This window comes from Grampus griseus (assembly GCF_964374135.1).
Source record: "Grampus griseus genome assembly, chromosome: 17".
Classification (NCBI taxonomy): Eukaryota; Metazoa; Chordata; class Mammalia; order Artiodactyla; family Delphinidae; genus Grampus; species Grampus griseus.
In genome coordinates, this window is record NC_139011.1 from 30,572,210 (window position 1) to 30,598,339 (window position 26,130).

At 33.5% G+C, this 26,130-nt stretch overlaps 1 protein-coding gene across 8 annotated transcripts in view; it reads right to left on the reverse strand.

Annotated features, from left to right (window-relative positions):
* OXR1 (oxidation resistance 1) overlaps positions 1-26,130 on the reverse strand; it is a 455,696-nt gene that overhangs the window by 25,016 nt on the left and 404,550 nt on the right. For 6 of the 8 annotated variants that reach the window (XM_082674597.1, XM_082674595.1, XM_082674598.1 and 3 more), the window contains 2 exons: positions 24,750-24,918; positions 19,240-19,402 (listed from right to left, as the gene is read on the reverse strand). In XM_082674597.1, coding sequence (XP_082530723.1) covers positions 19,240-19,402; positions 24,750-24,918 — 332 coding nt within the window. Of the gene's footprint in view, positions 1-8,151; positions 8,337-19,239; positions 19,403-24,749; positions 24,919-26,130 lie in introns of those variants that run through there. The other 2 variants (XM_082674602.1, XM_082674601.1) reach the window with 1 other exon arrangement.

Sequence of the window (26,130 nt, forward strand, 5' to 3'; positions counted from 1 at the left end):
GGGCAGCAGGGGTGGAGTCATGGTACGGTCAAGACCATACCCCTGGTAGGTGAACCAGAAACAGAAGAATAATTATTGCAGAAGTTCTCCCCAAGGAGTCTCAGCCCCACATCAGGCTCCCAAACCCAAGGGTCCTGTGCTGGAAAGACAAGCCCCCAGAATATTTGACTTTGAAGGCAAGTGGGGCTTCCTTTTGGAAGACCCAGAGGGTTGTAGGAAATAGAGACTTCACTCTTAAGAGGGCGTACACACTCTGGGACTGGGGACAGAAGCAGTAATTTGAAAGGAGCCTCAGTTAGACCTGCCTGTTGATCTTGGAGAGTCTCCTGGAGAGGCAGGAGGCAAAAGGAGCTTACCTTGGGGACACATACACTGGCAGAAGCCATCTTTGGGAGCTTGTTCTACCATGGGGACATTAATGCTGGCAAGTACCATCTGGAATCTTCCCATTACCTTATTAGCACCTGAACCCAGCCCTGCCCACCAACCTACAGGCACCAGTACCAGGTGCCTCAGGCCAAGCAACTAACTGAGCGGGGACACAGTGCCACCCAACAGCAGACAGGCTGCCTTAAGAACCCCTGAGCCCACAGCCTCCCCTGTACATTGCCCAGCCTACCAGAGGGCCCACCAACCAGTACACAGGCACTAGACCTGGGACCAAGGGAATGATCATGATATGATCAAAGAACTCAGGAGAAAAACAGATTAACAGAGTGAGAAATCTTAAGTGTTTAACAAAGAGTTAGAAAATATAAAAGAACAACCAAACAGAGGTGAAGAATCCAGAAAGTAAAATGAAAAATACACTAGAAGGAATCGACATTCGACTAAATGATACAGAGGAATGGAAAAGCGAGCTGGAAGACAGAGTAGTGGAAATCACAGAAGTGGAACAGAAAAAAAGAGAAAGGATAAAAAGAAATGAGGACACTAAGGGACCTCTAGGACAACATCAAGTGTGCTAACGTTCGCATTCTAGGAGTCACAGAAGAAGAGAGAAAGGGGCAGAGAAAATACCTGAAGACATAATCACTGAAGACTTCCCTAACCTAGGAAAGGAAACAGACATCCAGGTCTAGGACACACAGAGTTCCAAACATGATCAACCCAAAGAGGACCACAGCAAGACATACTGTAATTAAAATGGCAAAAATTTTAAATAAAGAGAATATTAAAGGCAGCAAGGTAAAAGCAACAACTTATATACAAGGAACTCCCATAAGACTATAAGCTGAATTTTTAGTAGAAACACTGCAGGATAGAAGGAAGTAGCACAATATATTTTAAATGATGAAAGGGAAAAACCTACAACTGAGAATACTTTACCTGGCAAGGCTCTCAATCAGATTTGATGGAGACATTAGAAGTTTTACAGACAAACAAAACGTAAAAGTGTTCACCAAATCAGCTTTACAAGAAATGTTAAACGGGCTTCTCTAAGTGAAAAAGAAAAGGCCACAACTGGAAACATGAAAATTACTAAACAAAAAAGCTCATTGGTAAAGGCAAATAGGTAGTAAATCAACTGCATAAAAGCTAGTAGGAAGGTTAAAAAACAAAAGTAGTAAAACCATCTACATCCATGATAAACACTTAAGGGATACTCAAAAGAAAAAAGTGTTAAATATGTCAAAAACAGTAAACGTGAAGAGAGAAGAGTAAAAATGCAGGGTTGTTGAAATGCATTTGAAATTAAGAGAACAGCAATTTAAAATAATCACATACATATATAGATGGCTTGCTCGCTGTGTGTGTGTGTGTGTGTGTGTGTATAAAAACCTCATGGTAACCACAAACCAAAAATCTATAACAGATACACACACAAAAATGAGAAGGGCATCTGCATGTAACACTAAAGATAGTTATCAAATCACAAGGGAAGAGAACAAAAGAAAGGAACAAAAAAGAACTGCAAAAACAATTAACAAAATGGCAATAAGTACATACAGATCAATAATTACTTTAAATGTAAATGGACTAAATGCTCCAATCGAAAGTCATGGAGTGGTTGAATGCATACAAAAACAAGACCTGTATATATGCTGTCTTAAGAAGTCAGACACACACAGACTGAAAATGAGGAGATAGAAAAACATATGCCATGCAAAAGGAAATCAAAAGAAAGTCAGGGTAGCACTACTTCTATCAGACAAAATACTTTAAAACAAGGCTGTTACAAGACACAAAGAAGGGCCTTACATAATGATAAAGGGATCAATCCAGGAAGAAGATATAGCAACTGTAAATATATGTGCACCCAACATAGGACCACCTAACACAGAAAATATTAACAGAAATAAAGAAAGAAACTGACAGTAACACAATAATAGCAGAGGCCATTAACACCCCACTTACATCATCCCGACAGTATCAATAAGGAAACACTGGCCTTAAATGACACATTAGACCAGATGAAGTTAATAGATATATATGGAATACTGCATCCAAAAGCAGCAGAGTATACATTCTTTTCAAGTGCAAATGAAACATTTTCCAAGATACATCACATGCTAGGCCACAAAACAAGCCTCAGTAAATTTAAGAAAATTGAAATCATATCACGCATCTAATCTGACCAGAGTGATATGAGACTAGAAATTGACTACAAGGAAAAAAGCTGCAAAAAAATACAAATATATGGAGGCTAAACAATATCCTACTAAACAAACAATGGATCACTGAAGAAATCAAAAAATACCTGGAGACAGATGAATATGAAACACAATGATCCAAAATCAAAAGGATGCAAAAGCAGTTAAAAGAGGGAAGTATATAGCGATACAAGCTTACCTCAGGAAACAAGAAAAATCTCCAATAAACAACCTAACCTTACACCTAAAAGAACTAGAAAAAGAATAAACAAAACACAAAGTTAGTAGAAGGAAAGAAATCATAAAGATAGAAGCAGAAATAAATGAAATGGAGACTAAAAAAAAAAAATAGAAAAGATTAGTGAAACTAAGAGATGGTTCTTTGAAAAGATAAACAAAACTGATGAACCTTTAGCCTGACTCATCAAGGAAAAAAGAGAGAAGTCCCAATTCAATAAAATCAGAAATGAAAAAGGAAGAGAAATCATAACAGATTACTGTGGACAGCTATATGACAATAAAATGGACAACCTAGAAGAAATGGACAAATTCCTACAAATGTACAATCTCCCAAGCATAAACCGGGAAGAAAGAGAAAATGTGAACAGACCAAATACCAGTAATGAAACTGAGTTAGTAATAAAAGTTCCCATCAAACAAAAGTCTAGGACCAGACGGCTTAATAGGTGAATTGTACCAAACATTTAGCAAAGAGTTAACACCCATCCTTCTCAAAGTATTCCAAAACACTGCAGAGAAAAGAACACTTCTGAATTCATTCTATGAGGCCAGCATTACCCTGATACTGAAACCAAAGATATCACACACAAAAAAAATTACAGGCCAATATCAATGATAAACATAGGTACAAAAATCCTCAACAAAATATTAGAAAACCGAACCCAACAAAACATTAAAAGGATCATACACCATGAGTAAGTGGGATTTATCCCAGGGATGAAAGGATGGCTCAATATCTGTAAATCAATCAGTGTGATATACCACATTAACAAATTGAAGAATAAAAACCATATGACCATTTTGATAGATGCAGAAAAAGCTTTTGACAAAATTCAACATCCATTTATGATAAAAACATTCCAGACAGTGGGTATAGAGGGAACATACCTCAACATAATAAAGGCCATGTATGAGAAGCTCACAGCTAATATTATACTCAATGGTGAAAAGCTGAAAGCACTTCCTCTAAGATAAGGAATAAGACAAGGATGCCCAATCTTGCCACTTTTATTGAACACAGTACTGGAAATCTTAACTATAGCAATTAAACAAGGGGAAAAACAAAGAGATACACATTGGAAAGGAAGAAGTAAAACTGTCACTATTTGCAGATGGTATGATACTATACATAGAAAATCCTTAAGATGCCACCAAAAGACTACTATAGATCATCAAGGAATTTGGTAAAGTTGCAGGATACTAAATTAATATACAGCAATCTATTTCATTTCTATACACCAACAACAAGCTAACAGAAAGAGAAATTAAGGAAACAATCTCATTTACCATCACATCAAAAATAATAAAATACTTAGGAATAACCTTACCTAAGGAGGTAATGATCCTATACTTGAAAAACTGTAGTGCACTGATGAAAGAAATTGAAGATGACACAAACAGATGGAAAGATACACTGTGTTCATGGATTGAAAGAATTAATATTGTTAAAATGACTATACTACCCAAGGCAATCTACAGATTCAATGCAATTCCTATCAAAATTCCAATGGCATTTTTCAGAGAACTAGAACAAATATTTTAAAAATTTGTATGGAAACACCAAAGACCCCAAATAGCCAAAATCTTGAGAAAGAAGAACAAAGTTGGCGGTGTCACACTCCCTGACTTCAGATTATACTAAAAAGCTATAGTAATCAATACAGTATGGTAGTGGCACAAAAACAGACACATAGATCAATGGAACAGAACAGAGAACACAAATATTAACCCACATATGGTCAATTTATCTATGACTAAGAAGGCAAGAATGTACAGTGGGGAATAGACAGTCTCTTCAATAAATGGTACTGGGAAAACTAGATATCTGCATGTAAAAGAATGAAATTAGAACATTTTCTCACACCATATACAAAAATAAACTCAAAATGGATTAAAGAACTAAATGTAAGACCAGAAACCATAAAATTACTAGAAGAAAACTACTAGGCAGAACACTATTTGACATGAATCTTAGAATTATTTTTTTGGATCCATCTCCTCAGGCAAAGGAAACAAAAGCAAAAATAAACACACAGGACCTAACTAAATTTAAAGCTTTGACACAGCGGAGGAAACCATTGACAAAACGAAGACAGCCTACTGAATGGGAGAAAACACTTGCAAATAATATGACTGATAAGTGGTTAATACCCAAGATACATGAACAGCTCATATAGCTCAGTATCAAAAAACCCAATTAAAATATGGACAGAAGTCCAGAATAGACATTTTTCCACAGAAGACCTAGAGATGGCCAACAGGCACATGAGAAGATGCTCAACATTGCTAATCATCAGGGAAATGCAAGTCAAAACCACAATGAGATATCACCTCACACCTGTCAAAATGGGTATCGTCAAAAAGAACACAAATTAACAAATGCTGGCAAGGATGTGGAGAAAAGGGAACCCTGGCACACTTTTGGTGGGAATATAAATTGGTGCAGCCATTGTGGAAAACAAAATGGAGGTTCCTCAGAGAACTAAAAAGAGAACTGCAATTCTATTCCTGGGTATATACCCAAAGAAAACAAAAACACTTAGAAAAGATATATACACTCCAATTTTCCTAACAGCATTATTTACAATTATTTACAATTTAACCAAGATATGGAAGTTACCTAAGTGTCCATCAACAGATGAATGCCTAAAAATGTGGTGTATATACATATACAACAGACTACTACTCAGTAGTAGTAAAAACAAAATTTTTATTAAAAAATAAAAAAACAAAACCCAAAAAAACATAAAAAACAAAACCAAATTTTGCCATTTGCAACAACATGGATGAACCTAGAGGGTATTATGCTTAGTGAAATAAGTTAGAGACAAACAAATACTGTATGTTATCACTTATAGGTGGAATCTAAAAAATAAACTAGTGAATATAATAAAAAAGAAACAGACTCACAGATATAGAGAACAAACTAATGGTTATCAGTGGAAAGAGGTGATACAGGGGTAGAGGTTTAGGATGCAGAAACTACTATGTATAAAATAAATAGGCTACAAGTATATATTGTACAGCACAGGGAACATAGCCGGTATTTTATAATAATTATCAATGGATTATAATCTACAAAAATTTTGAATCACTATGTTGTACACCGGAAAATAATATAATACTGTAAATCAACTATACCTCAATAAAAAACGTATAAGGAAAAGATAAAGTTAAGCATGTTTCATCAACATGGTTCTCACCCAAGCTAACTGGCAAAGGTTTAACTTTATTCCATATATTTTGGAGCATATTCTAACTATTAGTCCTATTATCTTTGAGACTTTAATTCATTTACAAAATGCAAATAATCTATCTCTGGTTAACACACAGTTACTGAGCATTTAGAAAACTGTCCTAGTTTACATAAATATATGGCCATATCAATACTAGCTATAAGACTATTTATTACTTAAGTAATACCATTCTACTAATCAGTTGAGTAAAGTTATGAAGAACTGTAAGAAGTTACAAAATACAAAGTCCAAAAATGAGAAATTTTATTTGTTCTAAAATATTTGTTATACTCCTAGAAAAATTATTTTTTATTTTCAGTTTTAAAGTGGAAGAGCTCCCTCTCTGGCAGAATCTTAGAGGAAATTTCAATCTACAAAACAAGTAAAAGAACTGCTATCATTTTAATTTGTATTTCCTTAAGCCTTTCTCCTACCCTACAGCTTCTAGGATTTCTACTCCAAAGCAAGGAAAACAGCTAGAAAACTGGGACTTGCGCTTGTCTACACACCAAGACACATCATAATGTATTGTACCATTTTATAAAACTCTCAAAGACATCCTGGCGAGGTAATGAATATGCTAGGGTCTAGCTGTCTCTGTGCTCCATGACAACTTAGTTCAGTAAAACACTCGATATGAATTTTCACCTTTAAAATGGGAAGTAATACTACTGACTTTGCAAGGTTATTGTGAAGGTTAAGTGAAACAACATATATAAACTCTATGCGCAGAGCTGAGGACCAGTGAGAAGCACACTCTCATATCTGAAAAAATAACATAACAGCTTCCTATGAGGTTAAAAAGGAATTGGTGACTGTAAGTGTGTGATGTACATTATAATGACCTATAAAGTTGGTCTCTCTCTCTCTCTCTCTCTCTATATATATATAAAGTTGGTCTATATATATATATATAAATATATATATATATTTTGAACTATACAGTTCAAAATATCCACATTTTGCCTGTATTTGTAATAAATTAAACTATATTACAGTATTAGCAAACTAATGATAAATGTTAATTCAAACTGCAAATCAAAAAAATACATGCATAGCATCACTGTTCTTGGTTTAAAAAAAAAAAAAGCTATGTTAATTGGCTAATCTGATAACCTGATCAGAATTTTAACAAATCCAATCATTTCAGATGCCTAAACCACTCTGTGCTGATGTTTCATAAACAAAAACTTGAAATCATTCAACTTAAAAATAAAAAGACATAAAAAAGTACTCTCCAGCCAAATTACACCACCACCAATGGAAATCATTTTCATATTTTTACATGTTTAACATTTAAGGGTGGCAAGCTGCTTTGGGGGCATCTTCCAAAGTCACTCCCGGTTCTAAGTATATGTCTAGTCTCATTTAAATCATCTATAATCTCAGTAAAAATAAAATTAATATTCATAAGGCAAGATATAATCTTAAATTACCAAAGAAAAAACAACTGGCAATACATTTTCTAACAAATAATGCATACATACTTATACTGAAAAATATCTAGGATTCTTAAAATTAGTAAGGTTGAGTTAGATATTTCTTAATTAGAGTATCATTTATCATCATAGAGTATCATTATCATTCTGTATTAGGCAACAATGCTTGAAACTTTTTGGATAGCTTGAGAAAGACTTTTCTTGGATTGCTAAAATAATAGTCTTAAAACACAAAATTATAAATGTATTTAGTCTGGGATCCAGTCAATAAAAATTAAAGTTAATTCACTAAGATAGTTCTACTAAATTTATTTTTAAGCAAAACAAAAATTCCAAATATTTTCCTACAAAGTTAAATTAAAAATTAAGGCAGTAATAAAGGTTTGATAACTTCCTGTTGATGTAGAACACGAAAACCAAAACACTTCCACAAACCAAAATTACAGTCCCTTATTCATTTCCTTTTTGAAGATATTTATGATTAGCAGAAATAGCTTAAATTAAGGTATGCTTTTATAATCATACAATTTTGTATTCTATAAATATTCTCTATACTTAAACTTTTAAATTATACAATTTTTCAGAATGTCACCATACAAAGACTAATAAATATAGAAACTGAAATCATCGACTAAGATTTACCAGAGTATATTTTTGATTAATTGGTTGATGCCTTCTCCCCTTTTTCCCATACCAGAGACGAGACATTTCCTTTCCAGGGCAAATTAAGTTACATCAAATCTCCTAAGAACTGTTTTAGAAAGCATTCTTCCTCTGTCAAAAATACATTTCTAGCACAAGAGCCCTACTACAGTGACAAAACAGTTTGCTGGAGACAAAGATTTGATTGACAAGACAGAGAGCTAATCACTAAGTAGTATCCATTGCAAAGATAGTCCTGAGTGGAGACTGTAAAGCTGGGGAGGGAAGAGAGGATTTCCCATGTTTAAGTTTGGTTGCACTGTACCCAAATGTGCAGAGAAAGGATTCAAAAGCTTAAAGATACAGAGCATGTATTTCCAAATACCAGTACACTAAGAAATATACTAAAAATAACCCAGTCACAAAAAAGTAATCAGTACAGTTTCCAGAGTCCCTCCCAAAGTACACAAATGATTTCAATTAACATTTTACTATTTGCTCATACAGTCATAAAATTCTGTTCCTTATTTACATCTAAGAGTCCTATAAAATTTCATCTTACATGTATTTTTTAAGCAGTAAAACATCCTTTGAGGACCCTTCAATCCTCAAACTTTTAGAATGACTATGTAAAAATGAAGCCAATCTACTACAAATAAAGCCTATACAGATATTCAGTGTGATCTGAAAATTCCTTTTAGTGTTAACACAGTCCATTTTTAAACTGCATTTTCTAACATCTAGTTTCTTGAAAAAGTACTTATATTTACTATGCCTATGTATACTTCACTAACCAGGGGTATCCTGAATATAAGTGAATTTTTAAGATTAAATATTATTATGACTATAAACTATAATCACCTAGATTACCTCAATTTTAACTAGAATATCAATGCCATATGATACACTGAATATTTCTTCCATTTTAAGCTAAGACTGCTCCTCCCCCTTTACCTTGTTGTGTGTACACACAAAGCTGTGCACACAATGCCACCCTTCACACACACACAGCTACCTTTCTAGTATACACAACGCTGCACCATACCCACACCCCCCCCAACTCCTTCCTGCACATTCCAGCATGTGCATGCACAAGACACAGCACACCCCCTGATGAATATCCACCCTGCCGTGCCACTCATACCAGTCACCCCCCCTAACTCCCCCACCAGCTCCACCACACTTACCCTAAGATCTCTCTCCCACAGTCCCTTGTAGGCACACTATACCCATCTCCACACCAGCTTTAGTTCAATTATATACATAGTGAACTGTGGTCGCCAACCCCCATCCCTGCACTCCCTCTGCACACACCAACAGCATTAGATAATTTGGTGGTAGTGGGGTGCTCTTTTGAAAACCTATCATTACTTCCAGCCGAATTTTCTAGAATTAAAAATATATGCATACCAAAATGTGGTTTAAATGAGATTTTTAAAAATATACACACATGCACCATGCAAAGGATAGCCTATTTCATTGGTTGTCTTACTCAGCATACATCTCCACACCTTCTTCCTAATACAGTTTTGATTTTGCTAAGGTATCTTTTCAGCCATGTGTTTCTGAGAAGGCTGGCTCCATGCCTAGACAGGATGGGTTCTTAAAGATCTAAACCAGTGGGTCTCAAATTTAACCTACACCAGAATCACTTGGAACATTTGTTAAAACAGAATACTGGGTTCCAAAACCAGTTTCTGATAAGCCGACTGCAATGGTGCCTGAGAATGTGTATTTTTTAATTTTTTTTTTTTTGGCTGCGCTGCGGCTTGTGGTATTTTAGTTCCCTGAGCAGGGATCGAACCTGGGCCCTGAGCAGAGAGTCCCAACCACTGGACCATCAGGGAATTCCCTGTACTTTTTAAACAAATTCAGAGATACTATTGCTGCTGGTTGTGGTCTAGGGACCACACTTTGAAAAACAACTAAACTACAATGAGATATCACTTCACACCGGTCAGAATGGCTATTATCAAAAAGACAAGATATAACAAGCATTGGCGAGAAAAAGGAGAAAAGGGAAACCCTTATGCACTATTGGTGGGATTGTAAATAGGTGTAGCTACCATGGAAAACAGTATATTTTTTGAGGTTCCCCCCAAAATTAAAAATAGAACTACCATATGATCTAGCAATTCCACTCCTGGGTATTTATCTGAAGAATGAAAACATAAATTTTAAAAGATACATGCACTGCCATGTTCACTGCAGCATTATTTACAATAGCCAAGATATGGGAACAACTTAAGTGTCCATCAATGGATGAATGGATGAAGAAAATGTGGTATAGATACACAGTGGAATACTACGTAGGCAAAAACAAAAACAAAAACAGGAAAAGACTGAAATCTTGCCATCTGAGACAACATGGATGGACCCTGGGTTCATTAGCTAAGTGAAATAAGTCAGACAGAGAAAGACAAATATCATATGACCTCATTTATATAAAACAACAACAAAAAATGAAGCTCATAGATAAAGGAAACAGATTGGTGGTTGCCAGGGGGGTGGGGGGTGGCATTGGGGAGGGCAAAATAAGTGAAGGGGAGCTCAAAGGTACAAACCTCCAATTATAAAGTAAGTCATGAGGATATAATATATAGCATGGTGAATATAATTAATAATACTGCATTATATATTTGAAAGTTGCTAAGAGAATAAATAGATCTTAAAAGTCTTTATCACAAAAAAGATTAACTAGACTTACTGTGGTGACCATTTCACAGTATATATAAATATCAAATCATAATGCTGTACACCTGAAACTAATATGTTATATGTTATTTATACCTCAATTGAAAAAGAAAAATCAACTGGTCTAAGCTATTTTAAGTGTGATTTTCTGTTTCTTGAAGCCAAATGCTTCCATTTAATAAATACAATATCTACCTAGCAGACATAAAATGAGCTCAGTAAATCTCCTTCTTGCCCTTTCTTTTTTCATAATACTCAGAAAACATAACGCTAGGTCATTTAAATTTGTCTAGACACCCCAGGGCTTGAAGCAGATGTCAATTTAGCATTAAAAATGTAAAATGACAGGCTATAAAATGAAGCACTTTTAAAAACATAACCAGCTTAAGGTTGAACATAATCTGTTCTCATAATTCACATATTCAACTTAATTTTTTTCCTTTACTTTCTTTATCAGGGCTGAAATTACTGAATTACCTTATATCTGATATCCTCTAAGTTGGGAGTGGTCTACTAGAAGCAATAATACATTATCTACCTACTCAATATTTAAAGTAATATTTTAATTTTTAAAATCATAAAATAGTCTGTCATTCATTCATCCCTTCTCACAATATCAATTAGACATTTTGTGCTTTAATAGAAATTTTATAGTCTATAGCTTTTGGCTAGTAACTGAGATAGATTATTAATAGGGAAAGCAAAGCATTGGTTCAATACTTTCCTGAGGTAGTTAACATCAGTAATAGTCAAAACAGACCATAATGACTCCTGGGTGCTAAATGCTAATATGAAAAAACATAATAGCCTAGAACTAGAGACCTACTCTACAGCACAGTGCCTATAATAATACTGTACTATATACTTGAAAATTTGCTAAGAAGGTAAATCTTATGTTAAGTGTTCTTATTACAAAATAATAACTATAAAGAGGTGAGAAGAAACTTCTGGAGACGAATGTTTACGGCATAGATTGTGGTGATGGTTGCATGGATATACACTTGTCTCCAAACTCATCAAGTTGTATATATTAAATATGCACAGCTTTTTGTATATCAATCATACCTCAATAAAGAGGTTTAAAAAATACTCAATATAGAAATATTATATAAGACAATTTGTATTAACTCATAAATTCTAATTGTTTTTAATGCTTTTGATTTATGAATTTTTCATATTTACTAAATTTCTTTGGCATTATGATTTGTAATCCTATGTGATTAGATCAATGTAAAAAAAAGTATATTCTTCTTTAATTGCTTTTACCTGAGAAATGTGACCTCTACTTAGTGACTTAGAGATAGAGACTACTTTCATTTTGAACAAAATCAATTCTGTATGGATTTTTCAGGCTAGACTAAGAGATCAGGAATTTTGTTTTATATATTGACTCAATTTTAATTTTGCCATTACTTGTGCTTTAATTCAAAAAACAAAACGAAACAAAAAAAACAACCCATGTGTTTAAGAAAATGAACACCAGAATACTCATTGTCTGGCAGCTTAAGAAGTAAAACATTAATCAAACAATTGAAGCCTCCTGATACTGGTGCTTCTTAGAAGTTGCAGCCATACCAAACTGTTAGTCTTCTCTGAGAAACCTAATAAACAACCACAGCAATAACTCTAATTAATTAGTGACAACTAAGAAAACAGAACTGATTCCACATGATGATTACCACATCCTAGTGGAAAGCCAAATCAATAAGGATATAATATGATAAATTTTATAGCCTAAATTGCTAAGATTAGGTTAAATATATTAAATTTATATAATTAAAATGGAGAACATTAAAAATTAATGTCAAAATGGGAAGATCCTATAAATGAGTTACAAAATTATCTACGCCAGAAAGCAGATTCTAAAATACTTGGAGTAACTACAAAACCTTTGTACAGGTTTATTTAATAAGCAGCCAATATATTTACACTTACACTTTCACTTAAATGAAAGCTTTGATTATTTGAGAAAATGTGAGTCATGTCAAGCACCTAAAAATGAACAAGTCATATCAGAAACCAAACACTGAATGGAACATATTTTTAACAATACTTTGGCAAGTGTAAGAAGTAAGAAGTAAACCAGAGTAATCTTCTAATAACAATCATTGCTTTTAAAAATGAAAAGCACTAATACATTATATAATTTACTATGGGCATGTAATTTTAGTAAATCCATATTTTAAAATTTAATCAACAAGGATAAACCTGGGGATAAAATCTTACTAAACTTGTATTTTAAAATTTAACCAACAAACATAAGCCTGGGAGGTAAACTTTTAAATAAATCAATTAAAGCTAATTTAATAAAGTCAATTTCTTAGTTGTTTTGACCACTGGATATTTTAATTAGTAGGTCTGGAGTATGAGAGATACTGCACTACAAGTGGTATAAAATTAACTTTAGAGATGAAAAAAAATTGAAAACTTTTTCTGCCAGCTCTTATCCCAAAAGGAGTGGAATGTCAACCCAAAGGAAGTGGTACAACAAGCAATTTTAACTTCAAAAGTTCTACTTTTGAGGCATGTCATCAAGCAGCAAGACTGGTACACTCAACACATGTGACAAGCTGAAACCTAAAACTTTCAGAGGATTCTAGTAGAGTGCCTATTGAAGTTGGTATTTGGGGTCGAGGGTAATAAAGCCTGAGGGGTGTAGTTATGTGCCATGGTACCTGGTGATAGGATAAAACTGATCTGTATTACTGTAGCATCATTTTTATTTCGTGATAAGAATTTTAAAAGTTTTTTAGGTACATCAGATAAATTAAGACGATAAATGCAAAATTCACATGAACCTTAAAAATAAAACAGGCTTCAAAGTTATTTCAGGCTTACTGTGGTAGGCACTGCTTTCGACTATACCACTGGACACTTGGGTACTTGTCAAGTACATCAAACTTTAAAGCGCATTTGATAGATAAGTTCAACAGGCATAGACCAATGAAAAAAAAAGTATGGAAGGCCTGGTATATTTCTCGATTTCCCTTTCCTTGTAGTGCCTCTGAGTACATAAGGTGATAGGAGTCCTTTGGTATGTAAGGGAGCTATGCCTGAAGTAACTATGTCAGGATTGCTACTATTGATAAGAACTCTTTTTAAAAATCAAAGCATAAAATGATTAAAGAAAGTTTCTCCACAGTGAAGCAAATTTATGTTTTTGGTGTGCAGATGCAACACCAAAATAAGGGGAATATTTTGAAAATGTTTTATACATTGTAACTTGCATGACAGACACCTGAAAATTAAAGTATATTATGACCAATATAGTCTGAAAGTATCTTTTGTCTTAGCATTATATATGTTTAACACAACACCCAAAGTGGTGGCTTGGGGTAGTACAGTAGTTATTCCACCTCTACTGTACAATGTAATCACCTGAGGAGCTTTAAAAGAACACTGATAAGTAGGTCCCACCCCAGGGCTTCTGATTTAATTGCTCTGAGGTGACCCTGAGTATTAAGATTTTTGAAAGCTCCCCCAGATGATTCAAAGGTTCTGCCTAGGTTGAGAACTTGGTGTGGTAAAAGAGTATAGTCTCTGAATTACAGATTAACCACTTTGAGGATTTTAGCTAAAATTAAGCTTAAGAAACAAGCTTAGAGAAATTATCTGTAAAATAAAGATAACAGTCTATGATTAAGTGGGATGCAATAGATCTAAATATTGATTTATAGGAAATTCAAGGCAGAAGAACATGTCAGTAAGGCTGTGGGGATGTGATCAGCAAAATCCAGACTATGGGACATTCTACAGGAAAAATATGATTTCTTAAAAGCTAAAATTACAAGGTAAAAAAGCAAAGCAAGGCAAACAAATGGAGGGAGAACCTACATCTACAGAGAATTAAGAGACGTTTTAACTAATCGGAACATCTAAACCTTAGTTGGATGCCAATTCAAACAGCAAACAGTAAAAATACATTCATATTACGTGTATTTTAAACATTTTTATCACATTGGAAGAAATGTGAACTGGGGAAAAGGAAGGATTACAGATAAAATAAGTTGAGAAAGCTGAGTGGCACATGCAAATTCACTATACTATTAATCTCTGTATTTATGTATTAATCAAATCAAAGCACAATCATCAGCAAACAGTAGGGGTCAAAATAGGCATCTTTTCCCACCTTTACCTGACACTGCTGAAATGCTATTAGTGTATTTTCCTTTTCAGTGAATATCCATAAAAACACTCCCCATCAAAAAAGCAAGTAATATTTCTCACAAAACTGCGAAGGCCCACATAAAATATTATCCTCAGTAAACATGCTCTACTGACTTCTTGCACTGAATACTGGCAGAAACCAGAAGACTCTACAATTGTTCCTTTTCAGTCGCAAGATAGGGTTATTAAACTACCAACAGTAGAAGAATTCATAATTAAGAAACTCAAGACAGTATGGTTAAAAAAAGAAACAATGTTGAGGTAACCTGATGTTTTATGCTAACTATATTTATATTGACTAATGACTAAACTAGAACAATAAAGAGTACATATTAAATAACATCAATCTGTTACACATCTTGAGTTACATGTATAGTATTTCTAGATTCTTTCTCCCAATATTCAGGAATCTTAGTTCTAATGTATCTTAAGGGGTTCTTACTCCTGACAATCTTAAAATTTAGCTATCTTTTCTCTTTGCTAGTAAAGGTAGGTTTCTGCTGCTCTCACTTCTCTCTGGAATTCACTGTACAAATCTCTAATACTGCTCTCCTTTTTTTCCTTTTCTCATCATTTCTAATTCTTGAATTCCAACCTTTTCTAATTATCTTCAGAACTGACTTTCAATTTGCACATTTGGGATCTGAAATTGTTTCAAGTATTGTAGAATTTTTCTTGCTACAAAAGGTGCACATTTTAGTAATTTGGGGTGCCACAGTTAATGAATCCTTTTAGGGTAATGATGAGGATAGTGTAAGATCAAAGAAGAGTTACTAAAGTCAAACAGAAGTACCAGGGAGAATAATCCTGGTAGAGGATTAAAAAGGAAGATAATAATAATAAATAATAATATTTAATTATATTTAAATATTAATAATTGATAATAAATTTTCATAGTATCATAGTATATAGAAAAAATATGTTGTTACTAATGTGCACTGGAAGGAAGAACAAAGACAAATGTATTAAACTTACAAAGGTATGTTTCTTTAAACTCACTAGGAGAAAGAACTTTCTAACAGAACTGTCCTAAACTGAAAAGTACTGCCCTTTGAGGTAGTAAGTTTCTTATCACTAAATATATTACAGCAGAACCAAGAATAGTGTAAAATGTGAAATGAGAGAGGCTGAACTGTCAGTTAATTCCAACTTCCAGAGTCTATGGCTTTATGACAAAATATTTACTACAAGTGACATAAGAACTTATTTTAGGATACAGATCAATTTTTAATAAGTACAAGTTTCATTATTTATTTTAATCTATGTCCAAATTTATTCATTAATGCTGTAAGTATTTATCGAGGATGAATTATATGCCTGTACTGTTCTTAGCTCTGCAGATAGTGTATGAAACCCATAAAACCCTGTCTTCATGCCACTTACAGAGGTAGGGGGACAGGAAGGAAACAGAAGAGAAGTAGTAGAGGAGGTGAGTTTATCATATGCAGAAGTTTCCTCAATGTATAAATTTCATGTTAGCATGAAATAAATTCATCCTAAATTCTAAGTCACCTCTTCTCCGGCCGTAGGTAGAAATTTTGAATTACTCTTATTTTATATATGTCTCTAGTCAAATTCCTTTTTTAAAAAACATCCTTTTAACAATTAAAATACTTTTTATGTCGTTTTACATTTCTTGAAACCCATAGAATGTACAACACCAAGAGTGAGGCCTGAGGTAAACAACAGACTTCTGATGGAAAAAAAAAAAGCAACAACAACTTTTTAGGTACTTAGTAGCTATCAGGCACTAGACCAACACTATACAAGAGAAATACAATGCAAGACATATGCAAGTACAAATTTTCTAGTGGACACATGAAAAAAGGAAAAAAAAAGTTAAATCAATTTTAATATATTTACTTCACCCAATATATCCAAAATATTATCATTTCAACATAATCAATATAAAAATTAATCACATTTTTTTCTTTCAATTCTAAATCTTTAAAATCCAGTATATATTTTGTATTTACAGATTATCTCTATTTGGACTAGCCACATTTCAAGTGCTCTACAGCTACAAGTGGCTAGGGGCTATTGTATCTATAGGAATTAGTATATTTTAACTACATCTCAATGCAGACACCAAATTTCATAGGAAATACCTGAACTTACTTAGATCATATTTAGATTTCATGAAATTTATAGTTGAAAGAATAGATTCATATATCCAAGTTGTTTCAAACATATTTAAACGTCATCCAATACCAAATCAAGTATCGGTTTTTACATTTAAATTATTTAAAAGTAAATAGAATTAAAACTTCAATTCCTTAGTTGCATTAGCCACGTTTCAAGTACTCGATAGCCACATGTCAACAGTGGCTACTATATTAGATAGCGCAACAAAATGTTTCTAGACAAGGCAGCAAAAAAAGTTTTTAAAATTAAATTTTTTATCATCCATCTTCTTTTTATTTGAATCAATTCTAGTTGAAAACAAGTGAGGGGACCTTTTTTTTCTTTAGAAATCATAACCTGAAGAGTCTTCCACAAGAACTGAGGCAGTTCCTTTGAATCAAAATGTCAATACTCAAAAAACTAATAATAAAAGTCTATTATTTCCAAAGTTAAGTATTCCAATCCCAAAGGAGAGAAAACTCTCAACTCCCTTACTTGATTGAAAATATTGCCATCCACCTTGCCACCCAAGTTAGAAACTTCACCATTACCTAATTATCACTAAATCCTGTCTTATTAGCTAGGTAATACATTTTTAAAAAACTTTATTTTATCCCCTTCCACTCTACCTTCTATTGTTACTACCTTTGATCACCTGGGCTATTTTAAAAGTATCCTAAAGCTAATTTTAAATACATAGGGATTATTTTGTGCATGTGAACACCCATTTCATCACCAAGAATAAAATACAGACCATCTCCAGTACTCTATATAAAGTTCCCTCCTGCCCTTTGCCAAGCCAAACTCCCAGAAACAGGTAGTCTGGTGGACTTTTGACTAGTTTTGCCCTTATGAATTTTATGTAAATGGAATTATACAGTATATAGTTTTTTATGTCTGGCTTGGCTTCTTTTATTAAACTATTATCTTTGAGACTCATCCATGTTGTTGTTACCAATAGAACCTTTTTATTGCTATATTATTTGGAATTATATAAAATTCTGAAATTTATTTATCCAATCTCCTGCTGTTAGGTATTCAGGTTGTTTCCAGTTTGTGCCTATTGTGAATAAAGCTGGTAAGAAGATTAATAATGTTGGTTTAAATATTAAAATAACTCAAAATAAATGCTCAAAATATGTTAAACTCTTTTCCTCCATTATGTTGTAGTCCCAGTAGAAACTGATGCTGTATATACCACAGAATGGACTTAGGCACATACAAAATCAGGTTTGCATTTTGAACAAAAGACATGCCATGTATACCTTCAATCATTATACATGTTAAGTACATACACAATACATTCATCACATAAACAACTGCAAACATTAACACCACATGGATAACAAAATTTGATTCAGTTTATTATCACATTTTAGCATCTGCTTTGTATTTTCTAACGCACAAAGAGATTAATCCAGGCAACCATAACAAGAGAGAAACTGGATACTGTCACCCACCCTATCAATCCCACAAGACAAAGCATGTAAAAACATAATATGTAATATTAAAAGATGGATCTAAGAGGGGTTATAAAAAGTTGATTAGTGTTAATCTGATCATTTAGACAAGCTCAGTAAATTTGAGCACATAAAACTTTCATTACTTAGTAAAATTAGCATCAGCTTATTTCCCTAGCACTACTGCTAAACTGATGTCAAGATAATGCTTTATGAGCTTATTAGAAAGGAGTGCTAATTTGCATGAATGAGTTAAATAACTGCTGTACTGCCTCCATGCAGGAGATAACATTAAAACAAATCAGAAACAAAACAAAACAAAACAAATCAGATCTGAAATAAGTATTTTATGAAAATTAGTATAACAGCAGTTAATATTATTCTAAAGTTCACTCAATAAAAGGCATTTTATTGCTATAGGTTGCTTCTCTAGTATTTTAAAGGAAAAGGAAAATGACAAATAGGAATAAACCAAAGTTACTAATCAGATTTATTCAATAAACATGTATATACATGGACAGTGAACCTTTAAAAAATTACTCTTTTGTACAAAGATCACTTGCACTTTGCCTGTAACTACTATAAAACTATAAATTCACACAAAACAAAAAGATAAATGAAATCTTCACATTTTTCCCCTTACCTCCCATTCTCTAGCTGCTGCTTCATTAGTAGAATCCTCACTTGTTTCCGATTCTTCAATCTTTTTTACTACTATAAATCCAGGTTCTCTGGTATATTCACCAGTATCTTCTGCATATATTTCTGGACTCCACTGAATGAAGAAGGCATACAAGTGGTCTGTCCTGTTAGAACAAGCAATTATTAATAATAGACCTAGTATTCTGTGCTGTTAGCTAGAGTTTAAAAACTATATTTGTTAAATATTTTCACAAAACTTGAAGACTTAAAATATACAAAATATATACCATGCTTTATTTAAAAATAAAACAAAGCCCACTACCAGGAAGACATTAACTTAAAATTTTTTGGCTGTGTTCTGTCAAGCTCTGAGAAAACTACATTAGGATTTTCTCTAGCGTGGTTCTGACATGCTCAGATGCTGTCCAAAGTAATGTTTCTTTTCTTTAAAGAAACTTAGTAATGGAAAGGAAAACTGAACCCACCATTTTGACCTCATTTATACAATGATCTAATTATATAAAATATAAGTAAACAACTAACTAATTACCAATTTTAAAACCTGGACATTATACAGATTTTCTCCAAGTTAATAGAAATTTAGTATGTTTAACTTTTATTTTTATTATTTTTTTTGTGGTCTAGAGTTTTTTTCTTTTTTTTAACATCTTTATTGGGGTATAATTGCTTTACAATGGTGTGTTAGTTTCTGCTTTATAACAAAATGAATCAGTTATACATATACATATGTTCCCATATCTCTTCCCTCTTGCGTCTCCCTCCCTCCCACCCTCCCTATCCCACCCCTCCAGGCAGTCACGGAGCTGATCTCCCTGTGCTATGCGGCTGCTTCCCACTAGCTATCTACCTTACGTTTGGTAGTGTATATATGTCCATGCCTCTCTCTCGCTTTGTCACAGCTCACCTTTCCCCCTCCCCATATCCTCAAGTCCATTCTCTAGTAGGTCTGTGTCTTTATTCCTGTCTTATCCCTAGGTTCTTCATGACATTTTTTTTTCTTAAATTCCATATATATGTGTTAGCATACGGTACTTGTCTTTCTCTTTCTGACTTACTTCACTGTGTATGACAGACTCTAGGTTTATCCACCTCATTACAAATAGCTCTATTTCGTTTCTTTTTATGGCTAACATTCCATTGTATATATGTGCCACATCTTCTTTATCCATTCATCCGATAATGGGCACTTAGGTTAGGTTGTTTCCATCTCCGGGCTATTGTAAATATAGAGCTGCAATGAACATTTTGGTACATGACTCTTTTTGAATTATGGTTTTCTCAGGGTATATGCCCCGTAGTGGGATTGTTGGGTCATATGGTAGTTCTATTGGTAGTTTTTTAAGGAACCTCCATACTGTTCTCCATAGTGGCTGTACCAATTCACATTCCCACCAGCAGTGCAAGAGGGTTCCCTTTTCTCCACACCCTCTCCAGCATTTATTGTTTCTAGATATTTTGATGATGGCCATTCTGACTGGTGTGAGATGATGTCTCATTATAGTTTTGATTTGCATTTCTCTAATGATTAATGATGTTGAACATTCTTTCATGTGTTTGTTGGCCATAAACTATCAAACTCTTAGAGGAAAACATAGGCAGAACACTCTATGACATAAATCACAGCAAGATCCTTTTTGACCCACCTCCTAGAGAAATGGAAATAAAAACAAAAATAAACAAATGGGACCTAATGAAACTTCAAAGCTTTTGCACAGCAAAGGAAACCATAAACAAGACCAAAAGACAACCCTCAGAATGGGAGAAAATATTTGCAAATGAAGCAACTGACAAAGGATTAATTTCCAAAATTTACAAGCAGCTCATGAAGCTCAATAACAAAAAAACAACAACCCAATCCAAAAATGGGCAGAAGACCTAAACAGACATTTCTCCAAAGAAGATATACAGACTGCCAACAAACATATGTTTAACTTTTAAATACCAGGAACATTCAGTGTATTATTGGTTCAGGGATGATCCAACCTTTTAACTCTCTTGTTCCCCTTTTCCATTTTGTTTACTAGAGTAAAGCCTAAATCCCTGATAAACATTATTTGAGGGTCAGCAACACCTTTCAAACATGTATGTTTTGTTGGCTGTAATTAGCATGGATAATTGAAAAGTGATTATAAAACTCTCCGCTAGCACATACTAATCAATAACCACTGTTCTGGAAATTGTTTCTAAGTTAATAAAATTTTTTAATAATGTCATTTCTTATGTGGCAACTAACACTTTAAAAAGGTATAGCTCAATATCAAAAAAACAAACAACCCAATCCAAAAATGGGCAGAAGACCTAAATAGACATTTCTCCAAAGAAGATATACAGACTGCCAACAAACACATGAAAGAATGCTCAACATCATTAATCATTAGAGAAATGCAAACCAAAACTACAATGAGATATCATGTACCAAATGTTCATGTACCAAAATGTTCATTGCAGCTCTATTTACAATAGCCCGGAGATGGAAACAACCTAAGTGCCCATTATCGGATGAATGGATAAAGAAGATGTGGCACATATATACAATGGAATATTACTCAGCCATAAAAAGAAACGAAATTGAGCTATTTGTAATGAGGTAGATGGATCTAGAGTCTGTCATACAGAGTGAAGTAAGTCAGAAAGAGAAAGACAAATACTGTATGCTAACACATATATATGCAATTTAAGAAAAAAAATGTCATGAAGAACCTAGGGGTAAGACAGGAATAAAGACACAGACCTACTAGAGAATGGACTTGAGGATATGGGGAGGGGGAAGGGTAAGCTGTGACAAAGCGAGAGAGGGGCATGGACGTATATACACTACCAAATGTAAAACAGATAGCTAGTGGGAAGCAGCCGCATAGCACAGGGAGATCAGCTTGGTGCTTTGTGACCACCTAGAGGGGTGGGATAGGGAGGGTGGGAGGGAGGGAGACGCAAGAGGGAAGAGATATGGGAACATATGTATATGTATAACTGATTCATTTTGTTATAAAGCAGAAACTAACACACCATTGTAAAGCAATTATACTCCAATAAAGATGTAAAAAAAAAAAGGAATTAAGTTCATCTTTCAGATAATTTGCCTCTATGAAAACAAGCAATTGTTTTTTCATAAATTACTTAGATACAATACAGTTCAAAATTCTAATAAAACTAATTTTTAATGAACATTAGCCAAGGTGCAAGGACAACATTAAAATGGAAAATTCCATGCAAAAATTAAAATAAAACCAACAGTAATGAGAAAAACAAATCCTTACATTATTTTTAACTAAAGATATAATAGGGTTGAATATTTCATTGTAATCATCTTGGTATCGTTGGCAGATCTGAGTATCTGGCTCTTTGCCTTTCATGTACTCATGAATTATGCAAATCATACCATATTTTTAAATTATTCTAATCACAGTTTGTTGAATGCACAGACTGTACTGTATATTTAGGTGAGGGGGGAGAGAGAAGAATTTTATTATTATATTCCTGAAAGCAACAGTCTTCAGAGCAACATATAAAGACTTTCCAAGAGGTACACAGACACATAAGATAGTCCTAAGGGAAGTAATCTTATATTCTGCTTCCATATGTTAATCTTATACTAAGCTGCCTGAGAACAGTGTGGTCAAGACATCTTACAGATTGCCTGTTCTCTGCTTTCACTAAGGCACTATCATCAGTCATCCAGAATTTTACATGCCATAAACCGTAAAAACTTCCTCGTTGCCCAAAGTTGGTACTGAGATGCGGAAAAGTTTTAAAAGACTGGATAACAAGTCCTTTGGAATATCAGGTGGTTTCTAATTCACTGATTTCCATAAAACTGGAGGAGTTTTTAATGAAGTTGTTCACTAATGGTCACTGAAAATAATTTTGATGAAACGTAAGTAATTTTGGAATATAAATAGAAACATGTTTAAAGAATTGACATTATTATAATAAAAATTTTAATAGACTTTTTTATGAACAAAGCTTCTCAATACTTATAATAAAAAGAAAAAAGGGAGGGGGTAGAACTGAGGGGCTGAATCCTATCTCATCATTTCAATGAACAATATTCATCAATGGATACATAAACTAATTGGAGGAAAGCCCTAAATATTTTATTAAGGCATTTCCTATATTTTACTTTTTTATATGTAATAATTATGACAATTTATAATTTATGTTGCTTTGATGAGCTGTTTATTAGTAATAATTTTAATGATAAAATTTTCTTGTGTTTAATTAACATTTGGAATAATGCAGTTGTTGATAGACAATTTTCTCTTTGATTTCCACATGTATTGTGAGCAGAGGCATTGTGTATCTTTGTTCAGCACTACCTTTTCAAGTATGTTAGAACAGGAAACAAAGCATAGCATAGTTTTAGAAGGCAGAAATAGTACCTTACTCTGGAGCAAAGGGTCACCATGCTTACTGTATATTATAAAAGGTTTAAGTTCCCAAAACTTATGGTTCCTCTTCTTTAACATAACCCATGGCACATGTAGCTGTCACTTGGCTTTCTTCACATCCAACCGTGGGGACTGAAGCTCAAAGAACTCATACAAGTGCTGGTACTGTGACTGCTGCTATTGTGACCCTGTTTTCTGCCAGCATGCATTAAACTGAGGCAGGCCAACTTGTTAGCAAGGTAGGGTAAGCCTTAGACCCTTTACTCTTTTGACAATAATCACAAAATTTTTAAATAAATGTAATTCCAGTACACACACACTCACACATATAGATAAATGTGTAAGTATAGGTAATTTGTTGCAAAAAATGTAAAAGGGAATAAAAATATAGTACCTTAGAGTAAGATTCTATGAGGAGGTATAATTGAAATACAAATTCAAAGAGAAAAAGTAATGATGCAAATTTTAACTGTTAAAGAGCACATTCAAGTGGTGTTTAAATGGATAATGGTAGAGGGCAAACTGTTAACAATGTTTAGATTCTACTGAGTATATTTAAAGTATAAATGCAAGTTTTAACTTAAAATGTCAATATTTACAATGCAGTGATGACAGACATCCTTTAGAATTGCTTAAACTTAAGATGAAAAATTTTACTGTGTAGTGGGTATAAAAAATAGTTTGAGGACCACATCCTTTTAGTAGCTAATTTAGTGCTATGTATTCTATAGTAGGCATTCAGTAAGCATTTGATGAAATTTTTAAGAAGGAAATTATACATCATTACCTGCCTTGAGGTAGGGGCTGTACCAGTTCGTATTTCGATGAACCTTCTTGATTTAAGACATTTTAAGTAAGTTTCTTTACTACTAAAACTAGGTATATGTTCACCTTCTTTGCATCAAACCATGAAAGGGACTAAAATTAGAAATGGGGTAAATTGAAGAGTGTAAAAGAGGAGCTAAACGATTTTGAATAGATTTAATGTCAGGTTTTAATCATAAACTATTTCAATACTTTGCTACTGGTGGGATGTAGTATACAAAATAATTTCAGTTCAAGGAATCTCAATAACGTTTTGAAGATTCTGTTGTTGTTTTACCTTTCTTGTGGCACAGCAAACCAATATTCATGTTTCTTATCTCTCTGTGCATACTGTTGCATCGTTGCACTTGCTTGAGATACAAATGTTTTCCTCATAGGTTTTCCAACTCTGAGACATAAGAACTTATGTAATCGATGCCTCCTCTTTTCTTTTAAAAGTGCAGAACCTAGAATTGAGACACAAACAGTGTTTATTCAATTCTCATACACCATGCTTGAATGATTTAAAATAATTTAGATTAAGTAATGCTTATCTCCAAACTTCTGACAAATAATTACAGAATAAAACATCAACTTATTGAATTCTCTTAAGTAGCTTGTATTTTTTCCCATCAGAGGCAAAGTGACAAGTACAGCAGGACTAATGAACTAATAGGCAAAGTATGAGCTGACGTTACGTCTAAGCGTTAGGGAAAAGGCAGAAGATCCAGGAACTGTTGGCAAATTTCTGTTTGTGACACCCGCACTAAAGTATCACATACACATGCGCAATTTTCTGCATGTTCTTTATCAGCCTTCTAGAACAATATCTAAATAAGTCTGTAGAATTTTCAAAGGTTTACTGTAATATGGTTGTTACAGACAAAAATTTAGTAAAAAATCTTGTGAAGCTTTTATATGCATATGAAGGTGTGATAAAAACAATATGCTAGATTCAGTCATCAGTTTGGACAGCCTGAATTATCTCTAACCCGTCCAACCACAGATGCTGACATATGACACACTGAGAGTCTGACAACATGGTTCAATTCAGCAATCTAGACATTAATTAGCTTACGAAGGTGGCATACTGTGAAGAAAAAGCACTTAGTTATAGTCAGGAGATCTGGGTACTAGTCATGGCTTTTTTTCTGTGTAATACTGCACAAGGTACATCATCTATCTAAGCCCCAACATTTGCATCAGGTTAAAAGAGTGAACTTTTACCATTCTTCCCACAATTATATTTGTACATTTTTATATTTATATATTTACAGTTTTATAAGTTTTATGATATTATAAAGTCACTAAAGATCAGAAACTTTAAATATTTCCCTATTATAGGATCTCAAGTTACTTAAAATTAGTTACTTAAAACTAAGTTTCTTGTCCCCCCTCCATACACAGGTACAAAAAGAAGAAACCAAGCGGTAACAATCCAGGAATACCTATCTAAACTATTTACCAATTTTTCTCCTTTTAGTATTTTGTCATAATGGGATGTCCCTCCCATCAAACCCTGCACCCAAACAAACCCAATAAAATAAAAGTAGTCTACTATATTATTGGGTCAAACGGAAATGCCTCATTTTATCTTTTTCAAAGTTTCAAAATATAAGACAACTATCAGACACAAATATATCAAATAAAGATATTTATGCCAGCATTCTTTAAAACAT